The sequence below is a fragment of the Thalassophryne amazonica genome, chromosome 11 (assembly GCF_902500255.1).
Source record: "Thalassophryne amazonica chromosome 11, fThaAma1.1, whole genome shotgun sequence".
NCBI lineage: Eukaryota > Metazoa > Chordata > Actinopteri > Batrachoidiformes > Batrachoididae > Thalassophryne > Thalassophryne amazonica.
Genome location: NC_047113.1, coordinates 106,353,256 through 106,375,504, shown reverse-complemented (window position 1 = coordinate 106,375,504; position 22,249 = coordinate 106,353,256). Strand labels below are relative to the sequence as shown.

General features: G+C 42.4%; 1 protein-coding gene and 1 non-coding gene across 2 annotated transcripts; one reads left to right on the top strand and one right to left on the bottom strand.

The window, feature by feature from the left end:
• Positions 1-913: 913 nt before the first annotated feature.
• Positions 914-21,939, bottom strand: LOC117519731 (RNA polymerase II elongation factor ELL-like). The gene is given in 12 exon segments (XM_034180979.1): positions 914-1,027; positions 1,133-1,177; positions 1,952-2,123; positions 2,987-3,050; positions 3,742-3,831; positions 4,678-4,798; positions 5,824-5,905; positions 5,907-6,057; positions 6,521-6,676; positions 7,218-7,344; positions 9,547-9,594; positions 21,802-21,939. Coding segments are annotated over 12 exon segments (1,308 nt in total).
• Positions 13,058-13,128, top strand: trnag-ccc. The gene has a single exon. It is a non-coding gene; the product is annotated as a tRNA-Gly (tRNA).
• Positions 21,940-22,249: the final 310 nt, after the last annotated feature.

Genomic DNA, 22,249 nt, shown 5'->3' with positions numbered 1-22,249 from the left:
CAGGTGATCGAACCCCGCTCGCTTTCACCCCTGAAGTGCGCTGCAGCAGCCTCAAAAAACCGAGAGTCACGCTCCACATGCTCCATGAGCCACAAATTGTGAACTTCACGGATCGTTCATGGTTTGACGTGGCACTGAGGTAGGACTATTTCATTTTCATTTACTCTTTTCTCTCAGGAATGCACAATTTCACTACTTGCAATGTACCGAAAAAAATGGGGGGGGGGGGGGGGGGGGCTTTAAACCTTTCAGTTTCAACTCGGAAAATAAACCCAATTATTTTCAAAAAATCTTAGATTGAGCAAATCTATAATGCTAATTAGTAAATTTGAGTTTCATATTTTGGCTGCGGGGCAGCACGGTGGATTAGTGGTTAGCACTGTTGCCTCACAGTGAGAAGGTCATGGGTCAATTCCCACCTGTGGCCTCTCTGTGTGGAGTTTGCATGTTCTCCCCCTGTTTGCGTGGGTTTCCTCCGGGTGCTCTGGTTTCCTCCCACATCCAAAGACGTGCAGGTCAGGTGGACTGGAATCTTTAAGCTGTCTGTTGGTGTGCGAGTGGGTGTGAATGTGTTTGTTTGTCTGTTTGTGGCCCTGTGACACACTAGTGTCCTGTCCTGGGTGTACCCGCCTTGCGCTCTATGACTGCTGGGATAGGCTCCAGCCCCCCGCGACCCTTAAGTGGACTAAGCGGTTGAAGATGAGTGTGTGTGTATTTTTTGCTGCAATTCCATTTAATACCACACATTATGTATAAATATAATCTTTAATAAATGGGACACCAATAATTTGCTTTTATATACTAAAAATACACAAAATAAATATTCTGTTATTATAAACTTTATGTGTCAAAATAAATAAACAAATAAATAAATGTTCCAGGCCCTGCTGTGTAGTCTTTCAGTCCAGTCCGATCACACCCGGGTCTCCTGTGTTTGGTCATATTCTGCAATCCTCTGTTTCATATGCACCAGTTTATGGTGAAGATACACACATTTCTTCTTGTCTTTCAGATATCCAGGAAACCACTTCATAAAAAAAAACAAACAACAAACAAACAGTGAGACATCAAACTGTGTAATTATGTCTGGTGTCAACAAAACTGCAATAAAACGGAAAAAAAAAAATCTTACTTTCTGATAGAGTCTGTACTTTTCCAGTACATGGTCCTGCATTTGCTGTGGAAACAACAGAAAAAAGTGTTAGAGACATAAATGTAATCTGTTGTCTGTCTGGTACCGGAGAGCACATAGTCAAGTCCAAGTCAGGGGATCGATACATGAACATTTCTAAATCATTAAATATGTTTTGGACCTAATTTACCTCAATCCCAAAAAATACAAACAGCATGGTGCTGTATGGTAAATGTGTCTGGAGTAGGCAAAAACTATGTGACCATTGCAGAAGGAGACTAGTGAGGGAAGCCACCAAGGGCAACTCTGAAGCTGTTGTAGGCTTCTGCAAATGTGACTGGAAAAAAAAAAAACTGGGAACACTGCAACTTTTGTCTGTTGACCTCACCAGTGACTGAAAGACCTTCATACAAGAAAAAGGATCAAGTCTCAGCTGACGTCTTTCATACTTTATGGCAAACTGAAGCTGAAAGTTCACGTCTTTTGATGATGATCCTTTTCTGTGCCCGTTTTTGTTAATGAGAGAAGTAAATTAAGTCCAAGACCTATTCATTGACTGGGAAATGTTCATGTATCCACACACTGACCTGTGAAAATGACTATCTGAATTCAGAATAATCCTTACAAATTGCTGTAATTCCTGAATGATTAATGTGATATTTTTGTGAAAACCCTTGAATTAAAGCTAAATGTCTACAAGCACATCTTGATTGTTGTATTTTAACTCCATTTATAGCTGCCTACAGAAATGCAATTAGAAAAACTGTCCCTGTCAAATTTCTTATGGACTTGAGAGTCGACTGCTGGTCCAGACGGTACCTGATAAGCTTCCGTCCCAGGAGGCAGCGTGTCCAGCTCAGAGCTCATCTGCACAAACTTCTCTGTGGCAGCGGCGATCCGGTCATGAATAACTTGATATTCATGATACTTGGCGTCAAACTCCTCTTCATACTTCTGCCGCTGCTCCAGTTTTGTGATGGTGCTGTATTTGCTGAAAAATCCAAATAGAGCTTATTGAAAGCTATTCTCCTGCTGTCATTTTTTTTTTTTACCTTAATCTGTCAACAGAAAATCAACACGATTTCAACTAAAGTGTAATCAAATTATCAACTGAAAAAATAAAAAAATAATTTCTTTATAGTTGTACTGCCTGGTATATGACAAAGTCACTTGCTGATAACTATTCATGAATAAAATGATTTTTGGACTCAGATAAAAAAGCCAATGTTTCTTATGAATATAAACATACTACACTGTACAAGTACATCTAAAAGTAATTTTAAAAGTGCTCCAGTCATGTTCTTATTGATAAATGAGATCTTGGCATCTTTTCATTATTTTGTCAATGGGTAAAAATGATCATTTATTCTGGTTGTATTGTTAAAGTCTCCACTAGATGGCACTGCAGAATGTCGAAGCTTTTCATGAATTAATATATAGATATTCCTTGATTTGGGTTGTATTCATATAATGACACTGCAGAACTGTTTTGAGATGAGTTTTTATTTATAAACAGCAGTTTTTCTTTTTCATATAAAAACTAATGATTGATTAGGTTTGTATTCCTAATACTTCCAGTCGATGGCACTGCAGAATGGTTTTATGAGTTGCCACAAAACAGCACGATGTGTGTTGACCAGATGCACACATGTAAGACATGTGCTTCTGTTTTTTTTTTTTAAATAAATCACTCGGTAAGGTCAGTTGAGGAAAAGTAGGTGAGATTTTTTGGCACATCTAGAAAAGATCAAAACACCTTGTTGATTCTGTCACTCAAGCTCCATTTCTGCAGCTGATTTCTATGTTCAAATGCCTCCTGAAACGAGGCTGAAACACAACGTTAATTAAACTTACACGACATAGTCGGGGAGTGGAGTCACTGAGGTTAAAGTAGCCGTCGCGTTCTCTCCTGTGTGGCCTGAGGAGAGAAAGAAAAAATAAAGACACAAATGGATCAGTCAGTCTGCCAATAAGAATGTTTTAAGCACCAGCTGCATCAAGGCTAATGGAATTATTGATCACTATCTGTGATTAGAGGCCTGATCCAGGGCAGGCGGTGACATCAGCAACCTGTGAGGCAGGAGGCAACGCTGCCTGCTGTGTCTCAGGGTCAAAGGTCACCCAGATGTGGAGGCAGTGTTATGAAACAGGATGAACTCTTCTTTACAGGTGTTGTCATCATTGTGTACAATTCATTTGGTTCACAGTCCCTGTTCAACCATGTGTTTATCTGTTTTTTTCAACAAGATTACTCACAAACGAAGACAACAATTTCCAAACTCATTTATAACAGCTGTGCACGCACAAAACAACAACAAAATGATCTGCACAATTTTAACACATATGTTGTGATTTATAAAAACAAATTAGTTGACAAAATGTTTGTTTTATATACTGTGTATATATATATCTCCCACATGGATGCATCAGACAGATTACTAGTTGCAGGAGGTGGGGGGTGGACCACCTGCATGCCTGGGTTGTTGCCAACTGAACATCCATCGTGTAGTGATGCAGTGTCCTGTGCGTCAGTGCACGATCCCAGACCTGACTTTTTTGTTTTATTTAAACTATACTCTGTGAAAGCTTTGGTCAAACCAGAAACAGACCTTTGTGGAGGTCTGCAGAGGACAGGGCTGAGCTGTGGGGGTTTCCAGAAGTCCCAACTCCGTGACAGGGCATCTGTGGAGGCGCAGGCTCTGCAAAAGGCAGCCACAAAGACTGAACACAGTCCAGTCAGAGAACAATAGAACAGAACAATAGCAGCAGATTTCACCTGCGTTGGACCAAACCTCCTCCTGTCAATGTGCTTCCTTCATCTCCTTCCTCAAAAAACACCACAGAACAAGCCACAAGCCCCCCAATCTGGTTCACACAACACTCTCAACCATGAGCTCAGGACCATTTTCCCCCCCTTTAATCTCAAATCACTGAAATACGACAGAGGCTGTCCTGAGAAATCAAACCCAGTTTACAGTGTGTATCTCAGTTGTATCACACTTGGTGCTCTGTTTTCTGAGTACAGCTGTAAGTGTTTTACACTTAGCAGGGACTGTTAACAGAGAGGGGTTGTGTGTTTAGCAAATGCTGTTGGCACTTTTCCCCAAAATGCTCATGAAGCATGTGGTCAGGATCTCTAACACAAAGAAAAGGTACGAGCGAGGTTATGAGGCTCAACCTGAAGAGCTCGGCCCTGCTGCTTTGAACCATCCATGCTAATGCCCCCACAGGCAAACATTTTCCGATGCTTTGATGTGTCCAGTAACAGATTCATCAGTGCAGAGATGGAGTCATTTAGAAGCTCCCCTTCCGACGTGATCGCAGCAGACTTCTACATGAACTCGGTGGCCGTTCTGTGCCAACGCCAGCACCATCAAAACACATCAATCCCTTAGTCTCTCCTGCGCTATGTGCCAAAACCTACCACAAAAACTACGATTCAAAACTCCAAAACGCTGCTATAAAGCCAAAAGCAGAAAACTAACTAAGCATCAGAGAGCATTTGTGTGGGGGATTTTTTTTGGGGGGGGGTGACACCCACCTACTCAGGAGCCTGTTGATGAGCTGCTTCTCCTCAATCTTATAGCCAGGCCAGTCTCTCTGGACGTGTGTGAAGAGCCCAGGCTTCAGACAGTAGCAGTCAGCAGCTGGGTTCCAGTTGCTGACCTAAAGGTCAAAGAAAGAAGAAACAAAGTTATTCCAACAGCAGTAGACAGAACACAGCATCGTCTCTGAGAGAGTTTGGTTGAGGTTCTGGAAGCATCGTACAGTTAAAAAACACACCGTTCTGCCCTCAGTGTCTGAACTGGATCTATATTGTTTAACAAAATGTTGTTCCTCCAGAATGATACAAACCATCCACTCTAAATATTCAGACATCAGATCCCAGCTGGACACAGCCCACTGCAGGTAGTTAACGTACAGCCTTAATTACAGCTAACTAACTAAACTAAACCAACATAACCTTTTGAGATTAGAGTTTTCAGATGCGCAACAATGATAATCTGCTAGTCAGACCAGTATTATTTGCAGCAGCAGTGGTGATGGGCAGCAGCAATGTAGTTATAGATCCTTGACCCAACATCACCTGAGCCAAAACACAGCTGAATCTTACATGAAGTTATTTTATTTAACCAGTGGGATAAATGTTCTTTTTTAAATATTTCCTCTTCCGTCCTCTGGTGTTTTGAGACATTCTGTTTTCTGAGAAGGCAGCAAAGGTATCTGTTGTGTTGTCTATTTGTTAGCTGGACTGCCCTGTCACCTGATGTTCACAAAGCCCGGTGACAGGGTTGACATCAAACTCTAGAGCGCATCAACATCATCACGCCCTGGACATTCATTTATTTCAGTGACAAGACTGACAAAATAATGGAACCGATTTTGACAAAACCTTAGGAAAAGTTGGAAGAACTAACAAAGAACCAACACACATACGTCATCACTTCAGCCCATTCTTGACACCAAAGGCCACATGCTTGGGCAACATGACAAAGTGCTACTAGTTAACAGCTTGGAATAATAATGTGTTGGACGATGTGTTTTTGGTGTTTGAGGAGGTCTGTAGTCCTATTACTGTTTCTGCTTGTGTAAGGTATCTTGGCATTTTCTTTAATGGTTGCATTTAAAAGTATTTAGTCTCTTGTCAGCGGTGTATTACAATTTACACAGCAATGTGCCAGATGTCTCACCTCCTCCAACACTGGGGTCAGCTCAGCCATGTCCTCTGAATCGGCTCTCTCTCTCTCCAACCACAGCAGCAGATCAGGTTTGTGGCCTTAACGCGAGCCGATGAATAAGCCGATCCCTCAAGGGCCAGCGTGCCACAGGGCTGAGAACCTGGCTCCTCTTGCTACTGCTGCTGCTGCTGCTGGTGTGTGAGCCTGGCTTTCGACTCTGCATCCTCTGGACCTTTCCAAACTTACCTGAAAACAAAAGAGGGCCAGACAGTGAATTTCAACATGAAAATTTGTGAACGATAAGGGCAGGCTTCTTTTAACACAGATGAGCAAAACGCTAAAGAAGTATGTAATCTACAGCCTGGCCAACATGTCCCCCCTAATCCAATCCAGTTATATAAATCACACCCTAATGTTGAAGAGCAAAAACAGACAGATCTACACACATCTGAATAGACCCATTTCTATTTCTCTCTTTTTTTTAAGCATGAATAGCTGCAATTCAGTGCTTTGATCAATTATGTGATAACTTCCACAACGTATGGCAATTACCAGCAGGACATCAGCAGGATGCAATAATTTGGAAGGTTTCTGGCAACGTGGAAACTCTGTTATTTTTTCCTTGACCCTACATGCTTGGAAACTGCCATGTAAACTGAGATTAGAACATGTAACATCTTGGAGAGAAACACATTAATAAACATCTTACTTGGCCTCCGCTCGATCTCAATTGCTGAGCGTTTCCGTCTGGCGTTCTCCATCTGAGTCAGGTAGTCCCGCGCAGTCTGGTAGGGCTGTTCTGTGGCACAAACTGTAATCTTGCCCTGAATATGGCCCTTGCTCTCCAGGTGGTCGCTGTTGTCCCTTTGGGGAGAAGTGAAAAAAAGGAGGGTTGTGAACGTTTTAGAGTTTAAACTTAGAAATTCTCTGTTTCAGCTCAGTCAGTTAGCCAAATGCAGCTGAGATTCTGGCAGTGCTGCAATAAAACGTGGCATCATATGACACATGCACGAATGCACGCACAGACGCACGGCTGGTTGTGAACTTCTCCTTTCTGCATGCAAATTCCCAACCCGTGTTTATAAATCATCTCTTCAAATAACAATGTGTCCAGTTAAGGAGATTAAAACACTTCTGAGCTACGGCCCAAATACAGCAGCACTAATGTAACCTTTTCATTGACCCTTTGACCCCACATGGCCACAAACGCTGCCTCGCTGTTCTCAGATATTACTGGTCACACCTTTGTGGCAGAAGCCTCTGGGTGTTGTTGGAGTCATGTTGAATAGAACCTAATGTGTGTTTTTGCCCTAAAAGAGGACTGAGTGACTGGTACAGCCTTGTGGTGTCAGTCTTTGAATTCCATTTGTAGATGAGTGTGAAAGCAGTTGTGAGTGCTGCTTATCCTGAGCCATACTGCTGAATACACTCAAAGCTGGACTGTGGGTTCTCGCTGCCATCACTGGACAAGTTGAACCTGATAATCATTGTGGCATCAGGGGCATCCGGGGTCGGTGCTGGAATCTTCATGTACTATACAAGAGAAAAAATGAGAAACATTTAGGAGACATGTATGACAAGAGCCTAAGAAAAAAAACATAAAGACACTGATGTGTCTGGAAAAAAGGCCATCTAGAAATCATCATCATCGAACTGTATTTCTCAAAGACGTAGTCTGATGTGATGTAGTCTACTTTAAGAGTTGAAAAACTGTTCACAACTTTAACCACCTCAGCAACTTACTTACTGAAACAGATGAGCACAATCCTCAATTGTGGCTTTGCTTTCTTCCCCTTATGCACTGAATATGACCTAAATAATCTTGACCTTGGAACAATCACTGAAGCTACGCAGAACCTCCCAGGTCAAAGTTGATGACCTGTTATGGGAAGAGCCTTTCTGAAAGGCAAATCCTGACTATAGTGTCACGGACAGCTTGTCCATCCATCCATTTTCTTCCGCTTTATCCGGAGTCGGGTCGCGGGGGCAGCAGCTCAAGCAAAGCCGCCCAGACCTCCCGATCCACACACACCTCCCCCAGCTACTCCAGGGGAGCCCCGAGGCATTCCCAAGTCAGCCGAGAGATGTAGTCCCTCCAGCGTGTCCTGGGTCTTCCCCGGGGCCTCCTCCCAATGGGACGTGCCCGGAACACCTCTCCAGTGAGGCGTCCAGGGGGCATCCGGAAAAGATGCCCGAGCCACCTCAGCTGGCTCCTTTCGACGTGGAGGAGCAGCGGCTCGACTCCGAGCTCCTCACCCTATCTCTAAGGAAGCACCCAGCCACCCTGTGGAGGAAACTCATCTCGGCCGCTTGTACTCGCGATCTCATTCTTTTGGTCATGAGCCAAATCTCATGACCATAGGTGAGGGTCGGAATGTAGATCGATCAGTAAATTGAGAGCTTTGCCCCCTACTCAGCTCTCTCTTCACCACGACGGTCCGATACAGCGACCGCATCACTGCAGATGCTGCACCGATCCATCTGTTGATCTCACGCTCCATCCGTCCCTTGCTCGTGAACAAGACCCTGAGATACTTCAACTCCTCCACTTGAGGCAAGGACACCCCACCAACCTGAAGAGGGCAAAGCACCTTTTTTCCGGTTTAGAACCATGGCCTCAGATTTGGAGGTGCTGCAAACCACCCCAGTGCACGCTGAAGGTCCTGATTTGACGAAGCCAACAGAACCACATCGTCCACAAACAGCAGAGATAAGATTCTGTGGTTCCCAAACCAGACCCTCTCTACACCCTGGCTGCGCCTAGAAATTCTGTCGATAAAGATAATGAACAGAACCGGTGACAAAGGACAGCCCTGACGGAGGCCAACGTGCACTGGAAACAGGTTTGACTTACTACCGGCAATGCGAACCAAGCTCCTGCTGCAGTCGTACAGGGACCGGATAGCCCTTAGCAAAGGACCCCGGACCCCATACTCCCAGAGCACCCCCCACAGGGTGCCCTGAGGGACACGGTCGAACGCCTTCTCCAGATCCACAAAACAAACTCCCATGAACCCTCGAGCACCCGATGGAGGGTGTAGAGCTGGTTTTCGTTTAAAGCTGCCAGTTATGAAGCACTTTAAACATACAAGCTTGTACTGTACGTATAGTGACACTATACGTACAGTACAAGCTGTCCGTATAGTGTCACGGACAGCTTGTACTTGAGCAATATGTCGCTCCCCAGTATCTCTGTCAGAAACCAGGTTCATAAAAACGACCCAAAAACCTCAAAGACAATTCAACATAGAAAGTCATTAATCAACAGGTAACATGTCCTTTGACACAAAGTGAACAGAAACTCTCTTTCATCCTGTCTCCAGCAGACTGAGCTGGAAAAGGGACTGTTCAGTACATTTGTTGATCATGTGTCTTAGATTCAGAAAACAAAAAAGAAGTGATTATCACTCATCCTTTCCCTGCATGACAATTACCTTCCTGATGTACAGGTTCAACCAAGACTATACACATAATTGGCACTTTAAAAAAACAAAACACATGCAGTACTGAAGAATAAGAATGTATAGAGAATAACCATCCATAGAAGCCATATCCTCTGCAATATCTTCAAGTTTTAACACTTGTTAATTAAAGGTGAATGTGTGCACATGCTCAATGGATGCTTAATAATGAAATATGTAGAGAAACTGTCACAAGTGCGCTCCACCACAACTCAGAACTAATCACAGTGTTCAAGTTCAGAGACATTATGGGGAGAATGCATAAACAACTTACCACCTGGTTCTCCTTGAAGCAAATAGTTGGCTGATTTGATAGTGAAGTCTAAGAAGACAGAGAGGGAGAACAAGCTTATTATGAAGTCAAACATCACAGTAAAACAAGTGCTCATATTGAGCTTGAGCAGTTAAAACATAGAGTGAAAATATTAATATTAACCCTTCTTCATTAGATTCATTAGTAGCAAATGAACTATGGTTGGTAAACTTTCCTCACGTACTGTCAAACGGTGCTATTAATGGTCATCCCAGCAGGCTTTAAAGTGACAACTGTGGTGATCTTTAAGTATACAGCCACAGGTCACCAACCCAACTCCTGGAGAGCTCCTGCCTTGCATGTTGGGCAATGCTATGGTAACAGAATTACAATCACAGCAAATTTTTAAATGTCAAGCTAAAATATGGCAAGATTTTCCTCACTGTAGGTCTGTTTCAAGGTGGTATAGAGGAGGATTCTCTTTCACCAAAACATCAAATCAAGGCTTGCATCTTAGATGTACCTTCTGGCAAATTGTAGCTGAACTTTCAGGTCTTCTTTTGAAGAAAATCCTCCTCTACAACCCCTGGCAAAAATTATGGAATCACCGGCCTCAGAGGATGTTCATTCAGTTGTTTAATTTTGTAGAAAAAAAAGCAGATCACAGACATGACACAAAACTAAAGTCATTTCAAATGGCAACTTTCTGGCTTTAAGAAACACTATAAGAAATCAGGAAAAAAATTGTGGCAGTCAATAACGGTTACTTTTTTAGACCAAGCAGAGGGAAAAAAATATGGAATCACTCAATTCTGAGGAAAAAATTATGGAATCATGAAAAACAAAAGAATGCTCCAACACATCACTAGTATTTTGTTGCACCACTTCTGGCTTTTATAACAGCTTGCAGTCTCTGAGGCATGGATTTAATGAGTGACAAACAGTACTCTTCATCAATCTGGCTCCAACTTTCTCTGATTGCTGTTGCCAGATCAGCTTTGCAGGTTGAAGCCTTGTCATGGACCATTTTCTTCAACTTCCACCAAAGATTTTCAATAGATCCGGACTGTTTGCAGGCCATGACATTGACCCTATGTGTCTTTTTGCAAGGAATGTTTTCACAGTTTTTGCTCTATGGCAAGATGCATTATCATCTTGAAAAATGATTTCATCATCCCCAAACATCCTTTCAATTGATGGGATAAGAAAAGTGTCCAAAATATCAACGTAAACTTGTGCATTTATTGATGATGTAATGACAGCCATCTCCCCAGTGCCTTTACCTGACATGCAGCCCCATATCATCAATGACTGTGGAAATTTACATGTTCTCTTCAGGCAGTCATCTTTATAAATCTCATTGGAACGGCACCAAACAAAAGTTCCAGCATCATCACCTTGCCCAATGCAGATTTGAGATTCATCACTGAATATGACTTTCATCCAGTCATCCACAGTCCACGATTGCTTTTCCTTAGCCCATTGTAACCTTGTTTTTTCTGTTTAGGTGTTAATGATGGCTTTCGGTTAGCTTTTCTGTATGTAAATCCTATTTCCTTTAGGTGGTTTCTAACAGTTCGGTCACAGACGTTGACTCCAGTTTCCTCCCATTCGTTCCTCATTTTTGTTGTGCATTTTCGATTTTTGAGACATAATGCTTTAAGTTTTCTGTCTTGACGCTTTGATGTCTTCCTTGGTCTACCAGTATGTTTGCCTTTAACAACCTTCCCATGTTGTTTGTATTTGGTCCAGAGTTTAGACACAGCTGACTGTGAACAACCAACATCTTTTGCAACATTGCGTGATGATTTACCCTCTTCTAAGAGTTTGATAATCCTCTCCTTTGTTTCAATTGACATCTCTCGTGTTGGAGCCATGATTCATATCAGTCCACTTGGTGCAACAGCTCTCCAAGGTGTGATCACTCCTTTTTAGATGCAGACTAACGAGCAGATCTGATTTGATGCAGGTGTTAGTTTTGGGGATGAAAATTTATAGGGTGATTCCATAATTTATTCCTCAGAATTGAGTGAGTCCATATTTTTTTCGCTCCGCTTGGTCTAAAAAAGTAACCGTTACTGACTGCCACAATTTTTTTTCCTGATTTCTTATAGTGTTTCTTAAAGCCAGAAAGTTGCCATTTGAAATTACTTTAGTTTTGTGTCATGTCTGTGATCTGCTTTTTTTCTACAAAATTAAACAACTGAATGAACATCCTCCGAGGCCGGTGATTCCATAATTTTTGCCAGGGGTTGTATACCACTTCATCATGAAGCTGTAACTGGCGATACAAAAAGCAAAACATGCATGATGCACAATTTCTCCAATCACAGCCACAGAAGCCTATAATAGTCTGGGTGTCTTTCCTCACTCTTCTCCTTCTTGCATAGTCACTCAGTTTTTGAGAACCAGTTGTACTCCATACAGATTTACCATAGAGTGCCATACTGTTTGTATTTCTTTATAATTGTTGTTGTTCATTCAGCTGCTCCCGGTTTCATTCGGGGTCACCACAGCGGATACAACCAGATCCGCATTGGTAATTGGCACAAGTTTTACACCGGATGCCCTTCCTGACACAACTCCAGTTTTACCTGGAGAAACACACACCCACTGGTGTTCCAAAGAGGTCTCCCATCCAAGTACTAACCAGATCCTGCTCGGCTTAGCTTCTGAGATCTGACGGGATCAGGCTTACGCAGAGCAGACCGGCTGCACTTGTATTTCTTTATAATTGATGTAAATAAAGTCCAAGACATATACGTCCAATACATATATTCAGTGACTTGTAAATGTTCATGTATCCATCCCCTGATTTGTCTGAAGAAAACTGGCAATAAAGCTGATTATTTACAGGTATTATACCAAAGCATTCCATCACTTATGCAACCCATCCTCTTGACTTATATATTTTCATTAATTTATATCAAGTTGTACAGATTTGCTTTCAGTTTGAGTTTAAGGAAGATGTTGTTGTCCATTCAGCTGCTCCCGTTATGTGGGGTCGCCACAGCGGATACAACCAGATCCGCATTGGTAATTGGCACAAGTTTTACACCGGATGCCCTTCCTGATGCAACTCCAGTTTTACCTGGAGAAACACACACAGCCGCTGGTGTTCCAAAGAGGTCTCCCATCCAAGTACTAACCAGGTTCCGCACTGCTTAGCTTCTGAGATCTGACGGGATCAGGCTGACACAAGACCAGATCGGCTGCGAGTTTAAGGAAGATCATTTTAGAAATTTTTATTTTTTTATATTTTTGTGTTGTGAAATGGCATAAACAAATTAAAATGTATGAAATACCAAGTGTTCCCATACTTTTGGAGGGCACTGTATATTAACAAATGAAACCAACCACACAAAACATGAAATATCTTTGGTTCATACTGGCTGCAATAAAAAAGAAGCACAATGTTGTTTTGTTTGTTTTACCACATTTTCCATGCGTCCCAACTTTGTCTGATTTGGGGCTGTACCACAGACCACAAACCTAAGAAAATGTATTTTTTTATAGTAGTTTGGGGAATGGTGCGCCGCTGGTGTAGTGGTATCATGCAAGATTCCCATTCTTGCGACCCGGGTTCGATTCCCGGGCGGCGCACCATTCCCCTCTGTTTATCATGCATTCCAACGGTATTACATCTTCACCTAAAAGTAAACAATTGTTACTAAGCAACCACTTCTTATTCAGATTTTCAGCTGCAATTTTCAGGCACCACAGACTTTAGGTGCGTCAACAAGTCCTTGGCTAAAATGGGAATGGCTTTTACTGGGAGGAGTAGGGACACTAAAGCACAGTAGCCTGACACATTCCTAGGCAATCTGTCAAAAATTCTATTATCTCCACACCACCACCACACGTCACTTCGGCTGACTGGTATAAATGAACCGTTTTTCTGTATTATTCGACCACACCACTTGTCTTATTACATTTTCAGCTAAAGCTTCATAGGCTAAGAGTGTGTTAACTCATCACGTCAACAGTTCAAGCTTGAACTGGAGTTGTGAGCTTTTCAATATCATCATAATTCTCAGCACAGTCATTATAGTTTTCTCCACTAAGGTCTGACTGTTTCAATGCTTGATATTTTGGCATAGTTTGTTGGAAAGCCAGATTACACTGTACAAATGTATTTGACACCAATTTGCCAACCATTGTTTTGATATAAGGGATCACACAACACATGCAAAGTCCAATCAGAATTAGGACTATAATAACTGGTGTCACCATTTTCAATAGTAACTGCCACCATGGTCCTGAAGTCAACCAGGACCAGGGATTCCACCGGTTCACGGCTAGGGTGTCTTTATGCATTGCATCACGAAGTTTATTCAGCTCTTCCAATGCGTCCTGCACATCCACTGAATGAATGGAGTCTGGGATGAAAGTACAGCATGTTGTGTTCAGCAGAACACAAACTCCTCCCTGTGAACCAGTAAGCAAGTCTAAAACCATGCGATTTTGCATCACCATGGTACGTAAAGCATCTATTTCAGTATTTTGAGCTGCTACTATTTTCTCAGTTACATTCATGAACAGACCCAATCGATAATTCAGTTTCAATCATTAATGAATTTTTTTTTTTTTTCCACTCCTATCCAGGGGAACAATGAATGTGCTATTTTATCTCCTACAGACCACAATTTTTTGATCCTTTGGTACATCCGAGCCCCACATGTGATCATGTGGTAACACATCTGGGTATATCAATCTCCTCCGTCTGGTGCTGCCATTCTTCTCTGTGGAGGTCCTTGGCACTACCACATATGTATGGTCAGTCACCTGGGTAGGTGCACACACACCACCCCAATTTGGTGGGAGACTCATGTACAGTCTGGAACCACAAAGCCAATAGATGTCATCATACACCGGAGTACCATTTACAGGTGGTAGCAAAAACTTACTAACATAAGCACATGATTCATCCGTTCCCCATGGACAGGAGCCTGTATAATTACATCCCCGTCCAATGTGATGAAGATAAGTACCATCCACATATTATGTTTTGGTTAGGCTTAAATTATTTGATAAAACATACGTTTGGGTACACAGACATTTCTTAATTTTACCTACAGTTTTATTCCCTGTCCCGTAAAAGCAAATTGGGAATGGCCGTTGTGATGACAATTTAACGTGATGATATTTTTGCGTTTCCCTTCAGTCTAGTCAATGGAGCAGCACTTGGGCAAGCTTGTACGTCCTCTGTTGAAATCCCTATCATATAAGTGGTTGCACTGAGGCAAGTGGTGTTACATCTTATCAGATTTGCTGAGAACTGCTGCCCCCGAAATACAGTTTGATTATGCATCCGTATGATAAGACATTCTGTCACCCTAGCAGGGTACGGTTTAGCCGTCAGAGCTGGGTGTGTTGAGGATATAGGTATTTGCGAACAAACATAACAATTAGTAACGTAATTCCATAGCCAATAAATGAACATATCTGTACCACATATTAGTATGGTATATATGAGGGTGTCCATCTGTCTCATTCACATTATGAATAAACCTCTTCTGACGTTGCTTGCGTTGTTCTCTGGCTCGGTCCACAGTGAGCTGCAATTCTTGGGTCAACCACCAGGCCAGGAATCCGAGAAGCACGAAACACACTAAGATCACAACGCAACCGGCTGCCCTACCAACAGTCCGGCAGCGGCGGCGCTGAGCACGCCGCTCCGGGGTCTGCTGTAGTTCAGTCATGATTGCTAGGATACAGTGTTGTTAACCAACCTCACCTAATAGTGCAAGGATCTCCCTGCTTCACTGGCATTGAGACAATCTATTACTAATTAAATAGACTCCCTTTGTAGCCAGACTTCCCCTTACACTGTGGAGGCAGCCAACACACGCTGTATCTTACAGTGATGTATCCACGTTGATCTCTCCGCTATCTTTACTGCAGTTGGTGTTGTTAACAGCACTTGGTATGGACCTTCCCAACGAGGACTGGACCAGTTCTTCCTCTTAATCTGATGAACACCCAGTCTCCTGGCTGGACTACTGGAAGGCCGTCCTGTGGAAGATCAAAATTATTCGGCAGTAAATGTGTTTGAGTTATCTCTTTCTGTGTTAATGTCTTTTTCATAAAATTTGCTAATGTTTGTTCCTCATCTGCTGTTTTAGTATCCATGTCAAAATTGGTAGACGATATGGTCGTCCATAAAGTATCTCAAATGGTGTTAACCCTGATGGTGTTGGTGTTATTCTCATATACAATTTTACTAGGTCCAAACATTCAATCCAGGTTCGTTTTGTCTCTTCTATACATTTCCTTAATCTTATTTTTATTGTGCCCTTTGTCCTTTCCACTAATCCTGCACTGTGTGGGTGGTAAGCACAATGATGTTTTAACTTAATTTTCATGTGTTCTGCTACTCTTTGTACAACTTCATTTACAAAATGTGTTCCATTATCACTGTACAATGTCTCTGGTATTCCATAATACGGAATAATTGTCTTACACAGTGCTTTTGCTACTGTTAAAGCATCTGCTTTTTGTGATGGAACAATTTCTACCCATTTTGAAAAGGCATCAATTAATACTAGACTGTATTGATAAGGTCCACATCGATTTAGTTCAATAAAGTCCATATGAACAATTTGAAAAGGATACTGTGGTTTTGGGAATTGCCCTCTCCGGGGTCTTATACTTCCCTGTGGGTTGTGTTTCAATCAGGTAACACAGGCTTTACAAAAATTTTTTGAGTATAAATTAAATCCATAGGTAGTAAAGTATTGGTCTACCATATATACCATCCCCCCTGTCGACACACCCATGTGTCGCAATTGCAGCTGCTTTGAATAAGCTTTTGGGTAGGATGGGTTTGTTATGTATACAATAAAGTCCTTTGGGGTTTGGGGTTGCCCCATTTTTCAACCACAAATGTCGTTCCTGCGCTGGTGCCTGTTTTTGCATATCCAATAAAAGGTCAGAATCTATTAATGGTTCATTGTCTGTCTGGCAGGCGATAAGAATGTATCCAAACGTTTGGAATAATAGCCAACTGGTTTATTTTTATTACCATGTTGTTGTAGCAAGACTGCACACATGAATCCCCGTTTTGTGTCCACCATGAGAGTGAATGGCTTGGCATAATTGGGCAGAGATAATACTGTGGAACTCACAAGTTCTTGTTTAAGAGCTGTAAACTGTTCTTCAGCTTCTTTATTCCACTGTATTTTGTCAGTCATATCCATTGGTATAGAGTGTATTAAATCCTGCAATTTCTGCACCATCTCTGCATAACATGGAATCCAGGCTCTGCAATAATTACAGATACCTAGAAAAGTCATCATTTCCTTTTTCTGCTTCAGGTTTTAACGGATATTGTTTGATCCGTGGTCTCCAATCAGATCGTGGCTTAATTTTGACTGGCGGAATATTTTTCAACAGTCCTACATCTGTGGGTGCTTTCACCCAGAGATGAGGAGGCAGTTTGGCCAATAAAGTCTCATCTTCCTGTGTCAACAACACAGATGTTGTTAAATTTCAATCATCCAGATCTACTTCATGTATCACCGGTGTCGTCCAAGCACTTACAAACATGTATTTCCGATACAAGCCTGTGGATGGACTGAAATCCCACACCGACACTGCATCTGCTTCATGCCAATCAGTTGCTTCCTCAGCTATTTTAGCAATTCCTCCAAGGTCCTTCCAGGACTGAGTGTCTGCCCTTATCAGTGAAATATGCGGCACAGCCTCAGGTTTTCCTCTGTACCATTTGTCTGCACTTTGGGTCAGCACTACACTACACACAGAGGTGGTTTTTCTGTCTGTGTATAGATGTGCTACTGTCTGTAATTCTGATGGAATTTTCAGAAATCCTGCTCCATACCTTTCATCCTTTCGTGGAGTGAATAGTATAGTTATGTGTAGATCTTTAGGTGACATCATTACTACATGTTCTCTGTTTTCACAGGTCATCAGACCTTCCTCCAATAATTGTTCAGTTTGTCTCGATTCCGACAGATCCAAAGAGCGCTGCCAGGCCTGGGCCAAATTTGTATATACAGTAGCGGGCTGCCTTTTTTGTTTTCAGATTTCTTTCTGCGTGTATGGCGTGGTCTACATACTCTTGTAACCCAGCTGTTGGGAACGTTATCATGTGTTTGTCTACCCATGCTCGGATATCTGATCTGGAGTTGGCATGGAGTGCATTTTTCAATTGTTGTTCATACACGCTATCATTTTTCAGTGGTAGAAGACCACTGTGCACTTTAAAAACTTTTTCCATTTGATATCGATAGTCTTCGAATGGTTCATCATCTTTCTGTTTTGTGCGATTTATTTCTGTGTAATTTGACTTCTGCTGGTATTTCTGCTTAATTCTCAGCAATAGTGCGGCCAATCGATCTTCCAATTCCTGACTATCATGGGCTAATGGAGTGTGGTCTGCCTCTGCAGGATCCCAATCTCCTTTTACATCGGCCCAATCCTTTGTCACAGTTGCCATTATGACTTGTTGAACTTCATCCCCTCTAAGATTGTAGGATTTAACCAAAGCGGTTACGTCAATAATGTACTGGGCTACATCTTCTCGTGGGGGAGTTACACCTTCCACAGCTGCCTTAACGTCTGCTTGTGTCCAAGTTCGGTACACAAGAATAGTTCTTGGTCCTGACGTATGTGGATTTGCCACATGAATCATTGGATAGACTCCTGATCCACCTGGTTCCTGATCAGCCGGTGGGGCTGATGGTCCAGGTTGTTTTTCTTCATCTTTTGGTGTTTTGGATCGTGTTCTCATGACGTGTTGTGTAGGGTCTACATATGATGGGGGTTGTCCCTGTGGTAAATCTGGATAGAGTTTATTCTCCTTTATTTCAGCTTCTGGCTGACTGTGTTTTGTAGTATCCAATTTTACTACCATTTCTACTTTTGGAGCCACAGGCCCTGTCTCATTATCTTCTTGTCTGTGAAACATCACGTTCCCCTGCTCCTTCTTATCATTTACTGTTTCTTTCTGTCTTTCCTTTGCTTCTCTAAGGCCCTTCTTTCGTTTCTCAACTTCTCTTTCCCATGCTACAATTTCACCTTGACCTTTTTTTTTTTCAAATTTTTTTTTTTACTTGTTCCACACTTTTTCTCAATACTGTTCTTTAGTTTAGTTAATGACTCTTTCTGCAGGCGTCCATCAAATCCATGATCTTTTATCCACTTATCTAAGTGTTTTGTTGAATTTGGATCAATTTTATTCATGTATATCCAATTTTTTGTTTTTAGATCGTCCCGGGACTTAGGTCTCTCATTTTTACTGTTAGATTTACCCATTTTGTGTTTTCAGAACATTTTAGACCAGTGATGGTTTTGCCCCTACAGGGTCCTAATCCACTGGTGGTGTTACAATCACAGGGTAGTAATCAACTATTCTGAGAAGTGCGTTCCCTTTCGCCACCCCGGAGGGCACGGGAAGGCCTTGCCTTTGCTTCTTCTCAAAACTTACTACTTACTTTCCTGTGAGATTTTCATAGAGGGGAGTCGAAGTGACTCCACACTCACTCAGTCACCTTTATTACACTCACACACAGTTATTTTATTTACACAAATACATAGAAACACTTTTAATAACCGTACGCGTATTCTTAGGCCAGGGGAGCTCGCCCTCCCGTGGAATTTAACTAATGTCCTGCATTAGGGGACTCCACCATCCGTGCGACGTTTAACTGCCTTTTCACTGTGCACTTATTTCTAACCGGTATTTCCTTTACGTATTAAAACAGAGGAGTCCGTACCCTCCTTCCGGAATTTAACTACGTGCGTCCTTCGCTAACCGTAGAGGAGTCCGCCCTCCTCGCGGAGTTTAACTGCTTTACATTAACAGACGATTCCACGCCATCGCTTACGGAGTTTAACTGTTTATGTGATCACACTTTTATTCCCTACCGGTACGCGTATATAAACAGAGGAGTCCGCACCCTCCTTCGGAATTTAACTACGTGCGTTCCTCGCCATCGTAGAGGAGTCCGACCTCCTTACAGAGTTTAACTGTGTTTCATTAACAGACGATTCTGTATCATCGCTTGCGGAATTTAACTGTTTATGTGATCTGATCACCACTCACTCAGTACTGTTACAAAGAAATTCTACTCACTGACTCGACCTCCTGTCTATCTTCTTCAGGAAAATCTAGTCAACCAGACGATGCCAACGGTGGTCGACAATTGCAGACACGATCAATCGATCGGACCTTGGCCAAGGATTTACGTCTGGACTTGACGACCTCCGCCGGACACCTCCGGTGTTGTTGAGATCCCGGACGAGCCCCCAGTCAATGTTGGGTATTTTCGCCTCCAAACATTCTTAAAACCTTGATAAGACAAACAGAGTCAAGAAACACCAGTGAGACAGAAAGTCAAATTTATCTCGCGCGGAGTGCAGTCAGGCTGTACACCAAGGCTACACTAAAGTCTGGCCTGCGCTCCTGCTCTTTTATTTAGGACTTCCCTACATACATGGGCGGTACAGCTCCTAAGGGGAGGAGTGATAGCGCGTGAGCTGTTGCCGCAGAACCGCTGATTGCACAATACATTCAGGACTTTCAGAACCTTTTTAATCTTGGGCTCGATTAAGATGTGTTTAAGACATCTAACGATTAATCACACTTCTTCTGACACAAGGACTAATGTATCATAATCACACTGTGGTTGGAACATTCAATTCTCTATTCTTTATCTCACTGCTCCACTTATGGCTGCATTCTGCCTGGGTCATCTTCACATGTCCTGAAAAAGAGCTTAGCGTGCACACAGAGATACCACAACTTGCAGAAGCACGTCATGTCACATATCTTAAGTAACCTTCACCCATCACATCAGTACAGTACACTTTATCAGAGCAGAGAGAACTACATTCTACCAGAGCAGAGAACACAAAACATGCATGATAAAATAAAACAGTGTATCTACAGAATAACTCCAACATTGGGATCCACACAAATAACTCATGCGTAGTGTGACCCGAAACCCTGTCTGTGATACTTAAATATTAATCAAAATATTCATGAGCACTATCTCATGGTCAAAACTGTGGAACCATCTGGTGGACAACGGAAATAAGATTCTCTCTGTTGCGTCCAGGTCCATCCACGGCTCTCACACCGTCTACACCTGCTGCAGGCAGATCATCCCTTTTATTGACTAGGAAGTGCTTGCCCCCTAGTGGTCTTTTCCAGACACCACAGTCTCATCATCAGCAATTATAGAATGCAATTATGTATGTTATATAGAATTACGGTTCAAAATAAATCAAAAAAAAAAAAAAAAAAAAAAAAAAATCCAGGTCTTTACTCAAGTTTTGCAGTGAAACTACACCAAAAAAAAAAAAAAAAAATGTTAAAAATCAATTTAATGACTGTAATGTTGTGAAAGTGTAGTGACGCGGACCCACAACAGGGGGCGCAAATGAACGGCCAATAGATGAGCCAAAAAGTAACAATTTAATGTTGTGAAACGTGCACAACAAAATGCAGACAATCTCAGAATATAATTACAGTCAAATCACAAAGGTGACGTGTGGGCAGGCTCGAGGATAGAAGACAGGCAGCGGAACCACACGATTTCCGCTGCCACAGAACCTGGTGAATACTGGAGCCGCCAAGTCCCGAATTCCCAGGTGATCACCGTCCCCAACTGTCGGATCTGGTACTGCTGGCGAGAACAAAGACAGTCAAGTGTGGGTGTGTGTACACCCAGTAACAACAACGGTGGGAATGCCACCTCCACCTCTCACTCAATATTCATTAGAGTACCGCAGTGATTCCTCAGAGGAAAAGAGTGCCGTCCTGCACTCACTCAGCTTCCACAGAAAAAGGAACCGGTACTCCTGCAAACACTCACAATATACAGAAATATTGCAAAAGAAACGGCTGAGGATATTACCTCCAAGGAAGTACGATATCTCGGCAACGAGGTGGAGATGACGTCTGGTCTTTATGGAGTGCGATGATGAAGAATGTGTGACAGCTGTCAGGAATTAATGAGTGACAGCTGTCACTCCCGGCTGTGTCCGTGGTGGGCCAGCAGTACATCCTCTTCTGGCAGCCCACACAACATGTAATCCAAAATCACAGACTTTTACAGCTTTGGGCATTTTTATTAATTCATTTAAAAAAAACATTTACCTTTAAAACCTTTTTAAAACCCGTTTTAATCATAACTGACAAGTAAAATCCTTTTGTTTTAACAGCAAAACAACAAACAGGTAGAGATATTTTCTTCAGAGCTGTTCGAAGTTGGAAATAAAACCAAAAGTTAAGGCTACAGGAGTTCTTACCTTCAAGTTCTGATAAGTTTCCAGCATCTGGATCACGCTGTCAGTCAGTTTAATGTGGTACAAACTTTGGTTGGTGGTGTTTTTGCTGATTTGGGCACCTGAGAGACCATAACTATACTCCTGCCTCAATGCTGCCATTTTCACTGCTGCTTCTTCTTCTTAGACTGCTAATAAGATAGGTGCTGACTCCTAAAATTGTGATTTCTGGCCCCTGTTACACGTTTCTCTTCCTTACTGCAATCTGTTGTATGTTTACATGTGCACACAACTGCTTCTGAGCACTAACTGCTGTTTTATTTACTTTGGCAACGTGTTCATACGTCACACGCAGGAAGGGGCGGGGGTGGAGCGTGTGGTTGGGGCATAGAGGGAGCAGGTGAGGGTGGGGCGTGTGGGCGGGGCGTAGAGCGTGGTGGCCCACACCTCCGTACAAACCGCTGAAGCAAAC